Genomic DNA, 6292 nt, shown 5'->3' on the forward strand with positions numbered 1-6292 from the left:
CGTAATTCACACGAGTTGCGGTATCATATTGCAATATTAGACAGCTCGGCCTTGCGAGAAGTTTGCGATTAGACCAAACCTAATATTAGACAACTGACGAGTGTGAAGTTTGCGGCCCGAGCGAAGCGAGGGTCGTAATTCACACGAGTTTCGGTATTGTATTGCAATATTAGACAGCTCGGACAAGCGAGAAGTTTGCGATTAGACCAAACCTAATATTAGACAACTCTGACGAGTGTGAAGTTTGCGGCCCGAGCGAAGCGAGGGTCGTAATTCACACGAGTTGCGGTATCGTATTGCAATATTAGACAGCTCGGACGAGCGAGCAGTTTGCGGCAAAGTATCAAGCAGAGTAATAGAAAAAAATAAAGCAGTTAATTTTGGCGGTGTCAAATGTCATTTTGATTTGGTAAGATTTTTACACTCGTAAAATTGCGATGAGAGCCAACGTATATTTGAAAACTAGGCACGAACGTTCTTTCAATGAAAATGTGATCACTGAAAAAGGCTTTAAAACACAATAGAATTTCATTGTGTCTTTATCGGATGCTCTTCTTTTTCACGTTGTAGACGATTAATCTGATATGAGATGAAAAAATCAGTTAAAATAAATTAAGATATTTATAATAGTGTAATATAATTGGTTAATTATTTTGGAAAAATTATCAGTCAAGGGACCCGACCCGCCCAACAGGTGGGACCTAGTAATCAAGATCGAATTATAGACGTGATTTTTAACCGAAGAATATTTTTCCATATTTTCTTGAATTTTCCACATTTTCCTTGATATTTCAAGATTTTCCTCTATTTGGCCTAAAAAAAATCGGGAAAATTTGGATAAATTCAAGAAAAATTGGGGCAACCGTTTCACAAAAATAGTCGCTGTTTTAAACGGATTTCGTAGACTTTTGACATAAGATATATGGACGAAATGTCAAAAGTTTACGAAATTGCCATACTTACGAAATTTACGAACCATAAGGGTTTACCCCGTGTGCCAAAACAACGACTTTTATTGTGCGACTATCTTTAGAACTCTATCTGTGTCTTCATGAAAAGTTTGCGTAGAAGACAACACATCGTATGCACAAAAGTTCAGTGAAAGCACAAAAGCAAGACCATTTGTTACTCGGTAGCATAAATAGCCATTATGTGTGACAGTCTGATCTTATTATTTGCAAACATCATGTTCACGCAACTAGTACGATCATGTTAAAATCTATTACTTCGATCACGCAAGCTTACACCAACGCACACGATGTTCTTTGCGGCGAATGTAATATCATGATGTTGATAAAACAGTGAATTACTCTATAAATTTACATCAACGAAAATTTTGTCTCCATTTTTTCACCACCCCTTTTTAATAAAACAAATGCTTGATGATGCCACCAGCACTTTTATCACTCGTTTACACGGTACGATATAATAAAATTTCACTTCGCTTTATATCCATAAACATTACCCCAAAAAAAGTGTTAAGTTCAGAGTTTTTAACACCATCATCATAGGTGCGAGGAGAGCTACCCGATGTATATACACACAATATACTTCATGGCGCGAGTTTCCGGAGATTGTTTGTATAATGCAATTAAAAGCAACAATCATCTAAATTAAGCAATTAACTTAGAGCTTTGCAATTACTTTATTTGTGGTTGTGAAACCAGTCGTTCAACGGAGTGGGTTTTTTCGCATAGTTTTTTTTTTCGCAGAAAAGATTTGCAAGATAATGTAGCTTGGTTAGCATAGAATGAATGAAAGATAGGATGGTAATAATGGCATTATGGACTGCTAAACGTTACCATGTTCTCCGCGGTGTTGATTTGCCTTTATAACAACTGAACCGAAAGAATATAATGTACATCGTGTTGCACAAAGTCGATTTGTGTAGCTCTTGTCCTCGCTCCGCTCGTATTAAACTTTGAGACATATGCTACACAAACCCACTTATGCAACGTGGTGCATAAGTAAAAGTAAATAAAATTGAGACGTTATTAACGCTACTGTCATTCATTTCATACAAACAAGTGCGGAAAAGTATGTCATCATTTCGATACAAGTGCCGAAACGTGTGTCAAATAATTGGTGTTGCCCTAAATTTTGACATTAGTAAATTGGGTTCTTTCATATTGGTGCACCCGAAACCATTTAAGAAAATGTACCTATAACAAATTGGCGCCTATTTTTCCAATTTTCTAATATGAATGAATGGGGGTGATTAAACCCTGTGCACTCATATGGCGTAAATTACTATATTTACATATTACTTCACTCCCATTTACACGTCGTTTTACCCATAATAATTTGACATAGCTTGATGTTCGAGTTTATTTGCTAGCACTGTGTTCCTCTCGTCCATTCTAGTGAAAAATCCACACTCACACTGATCATTAGTAGCCCACAATTCGAAAAGCATTGACAGTCCTTTTCTGTACTTTTTCCAAAATTGCTTATTGTGAAAGTGCTTGTTACATACGTTGCAGAATACATTTTAGTTTACAACAGATGGTTAATAACGGAATCATTAGTGGATGGCTGAAAGAAAAATGTCTTTGTCACCGGATGCGGTTACAGTAATAATGACATTTTCATGACAGTTGGGTGTTTCTGAGTTCAGTTTTTTCATTTAATTATCTATTAAATAAAAATAATGATATTGTCGGATGTGTGGAATGACAAACAAGACGGCGGTAATTATTATAACCTACTGCTGTGCTTCAGTCTTTTACTTTTTGTCGCTAAAGAAAACATCTGTAATTTCTGTTATACATAGTATATGTTGGTCAAATTTAGACATGAATTTGCTTCAGATGGGCCACTCATACAAACAAAATGATTTTATTCTGTTTCACAACTACTTATGTAACTATTTTACTTGTCGTAAAGATTTGTTTGCACTTTTGTTTGTATGAGTGGACTAGCTGAAACAGATTCATGTCTAAATTTCAATGACTGCGACTGTAGTCCTCGTAGAATTACTGTCGCTTCTTCATGTCTTCACATTTTTAATCGATAAAAGAAACGTGCGACTTACTGTGATCCCTTTGCTTGGGGCCAAAGCACCTAGCAGGGTAATAGAGGCTTTACCACGTCAAAGGGAGTACTATTTTAATACCACAAATACCAGCGCATACTTTATAGTCATTAAAATTCTGTCGTTTCGTAAGCTTTTGTTCCAATAAATAAACTTTTTAGAAAATTCTCTCAGCTACATCGTCATTTTCCATTTCCGAACGTAGCCTCAGCAACTTGTTTAATTGTTAAATACAAAAAAGCTTTCGAATGTTGAGAATTACTCAATGTATTCTGTTTTCAACAAAAGGAATCTGTATGACAGACGTATGTCATCAGCGCTCAGTGAATTGTGTTCGCTTTGCATCAGGGCCTATTATTGGTAATTTGAATTACCGATTTCACCTAAATTACCGATGGAATTACCTAATTTATTGGCAAAATTACCAAATTACCGTAATCTTATCAGTAAATTAGGATATGTCGGTAATTTCGCTGACTGTGATTTCAATAGTAGATTACGTCCCCGTTTGGATCTCCTTATATTTTGCCAAGTGTGAATGTTGTACTCTCTTTCATTACTGTCAGAGGCAGTGAAATGTCGTTATGAATTTACCTCAACTGATCCACACAACTGATCCTTGCGTGGTAAATTTGTATAAAAAGTGTTGATTGTTTGTGTGGATCAGCTGAAAAACATCTGAAGCAAATTCATGCTGAAATTTCACTGTCTCTAACTGTACTATTTTACAAAAGATTACCAAAAATTTTTTACCAGTTTCACGACATGACAACAGTTTCACAGTCGACGGTTTATTTAAAAATTCTCTTTGAAATATTTGGAATTGTAAATGCGAGAAAGCCGCTCGATATCAACAGAGTTGTGGGCATAACAAATGTGTAGACACAATAGTTATCCAGCAGTGCTCCCATTACGTTCGATCCGATAACGCTGCCGATTCTACCAGACATTAGAGTCAGACACAGCGCCATGGCTCTGATAAAATTGAGTTGATCAATATTGGCTCTACGAATAAAAGTAGACATACAAATACCTTAACTTAGTTGGAAATAGTTCCACCGTCGATGCGTTCAACACTGTGAGCGTCAGACCAACGGTCATTAGACCGATATATAAGTAGGTTGAAACTACAGGCTGGTCAACAAAGATGAGAGAAAATCCAGTTATTCCGCAGGAGAATAGCAACGTCGTCATTATGATAAGCTTTCCAATACGATTAATAATCAGCGACATAGCCAACCAACCGAAACAGTAGACCGAAATCAAAATGAAAATGCTTTGATAGGCGGAGCTGTCCAATTTTGTTACGCACAATGTTGCATCTTCGTTTGAAATAACTTGCGTGTCGTTGAGCACTTGACAGACCGTAGATGAGACATGTGATGCATCATTCCTCCAAATAGCGATTCTGTTTGTGATTTCTGGGAAAAACGTCCAGAATCCACTGTGTGAATTGAAAATGCAGAATTGAATGTAGCATGCGGTCAATGTGTTTCTCAGATGGGGATGTTTGAACAATGGAACCGTCTGGGTCCACATAAAGTGAAACAAATTAGTGTGACCGGTCTTCTGATCATCAAAATCTGCGTCTTTTGCCAGCGATGTTACATTGTATGTTTCAGCTGGCTTTCCTGTGTTGCACGAGTAGATGCGTTGCAAGATTTTTAGTGTTTCTAGTTCGTTACCTTGGGAGAATGTAAATTTTGGCGATTCAGGCATAAATACCATACAACATCCAGTTAAGACACTGGGAATGGCACAGATAATCATAAAAAGTCGCCACGGTTTGAAGAGTAAGTTGATTGTCTCAATGTAAAATGTCCAGTCCTGATTAATAATAATCGCAGCGAAAATCGGATTCCAAAAGCAGAAAAATGCATACGTAAATGAGCCTAAGAGCCAAAGACTTTGCATTAGACAAAAATCGGTATATTTTCTACAGAGCTCACCTAGCATCATAACTTTCGATCTATCTTTGAGACAATGAAATTCACCCAAGTACGCAAATGTTGTCGCTGAAGGCCCAGAAACACTAAATAAAAACGGGTCAGCTCTGGGAGACTTTCTTTGTTCATTGTCATTATCGTCAAACTCACAAAAATCCATTCAAAAATCGCAACGCAACGAATAACCAATACGACTGAGTCAACGTTGATAGGATGGATATGAAGAAGGCGATAAATAGAGATGTGACGATAATTTTCTTCCTTCCACGAGTATCGGCAAGGAATCCCCAAAGATGTGACGAAACAATAACCGCAATGAATCCAATGGCACTCAGCAAACCCTTGTCCTGATTGTTCATCCGTAAATCACATTGTGCAACCGGTAAAATAACGTTAATGCTAATTGTTTCCATAAAAACGGCGGCCAGTGTCGCCCCCGATAGTATAATCAGGATCCAATTGAATTTTCCAAATGCTGTTTTTTCCAATGCATCTTCCAATGGGATATTGGTCGCGACGGTATCTTGCACCATTGTCACTCAATTACTGATTTTACCTGATCTCAACTGAATAGACTCTTCACATCTTTGATTGGAATCTCAATATTTTATTTTCTCAAATATATTGTATTTGATGGGCGCGCGTGACGCACGTAACATTACCCGAAAAACGATCTTTTTTTTGTCGTAGAAGCGGCACCATTTAGACAGCAAATTTGGAAATTTTCCTCTTTTGCTCTAGGACTAGGAACAGGTCAGGTACCACTTGATCTGAAACACAAGTGGACCTGAAAATATCTAAACTAACTGACCTGTAATCTAAAATCCAAAGAAATTCAAGAAAATCAGGTCAGTTTTGAGATATACCTGAAAAATTTTGCTCCAAGACCCCAAACTAGTATGTTACGTCACTGTTTGTAAATATTTGTTTAAGCAAGTGTGAGGTTTGCGCGGTTTGCGTAACGAGCCGAAGGCTAGTGGAGCAATCACACGTGCCTGAACAAGCATTTACAAGCACTGACGTAGCACATTTTACATGTTTGTGGACGGTAATTGCATTTTCCCTGTCACAAGCAGTGATGTAAAGTGCACTTTACCGTACATAAGCATATAAAAGGGACTTTTAGCGTCTTCGTCCTACGATCATATAATATAAATAAATCGATGGTAGGTATGCTCAGATATTTTTTTTACATGGATTGTCAATTCCCGTTCAGTTTGCAGTCTGGCTTAACATCATATTTTCTCTACTCTGCCACCTGTCTACTCCACTGAAAATTTTATCTTAAAATGAGAGGGGCTACCGCTATTTT

The 6292-nt window shown here is 37.3% G+C and overlaps 1 protein-coding gene across 1 annotated transcript; it reads right to left on the reverse strand.

Moving 5' to 3' along the window:
- Positions 1–3791: 3791 nt before the first annotated feature.
- LOC119073330 (synaptic vesicle glycoprotein 2B-like) lies at positions 3792–5548 on the reverse strand. The gene is made up of 4 exons (XM_037178726.1): positions 5131–5548; positions 4984–5066; positions 4068–4926; positions 3792–4009 (listed from the first exon to the last, which is right to left on the reverse strand). The coding sequence occupies exons 1-4, from the start codon at positions 5511–5513 to the stop codon at positions 3826–3828; spliced, it is 1509 nt and encodes a 502-aa protein (XP_037034621.1). The 5' UTR covers positions 5514–5548; the 3' UTR covers positions 3792–3825.
- Between the last annotated feature and the right edge of the window lie 744 nt (positions 5549–6292).

This window comes from Bradysia coprophila, chromosome II (assembly GCF_014529535.1).
Source record: "Bradysia coprophila strain Holo2 chromosome II, BU_Bcop_v1, whole genome shotgun sequence".
NCBI classification, from domain to species: domain Eukaryota; kingdom Metazoa; phylum Arthropoda; class Insecta; order Diptera; family Sciaridae; genus Bradysia; species Bradysia coprophila.

What these genes read in the sequence shown, in the direction of transcription:
- LOC119073330 (XM_037178726.1), bottom strand. Translation starts at nt 5,513, where the DNA reads ATGGTGCAAGATACCGTCGCGACCAATATCCCATTGGAAGATGCATTG. An exon ending in CGATTTTTGAATGGATTTTT is followed by an intron (nt 5,067 to 5,130) that starts GTGAGTTTGACG and finishes GTTTTTATTTAG; the next exon opens with TGTTTCTGGGCCTTCAGCGA. An exon ending in ATCGAAAGTTATGATGCTAG is followed by an intron (nt 4,927 to 4,983) that starts GTGAGCTCTGTA and finishes TTTGGCTCTTAG; the next exon opens with GCTCATTTACGTATGCATTT.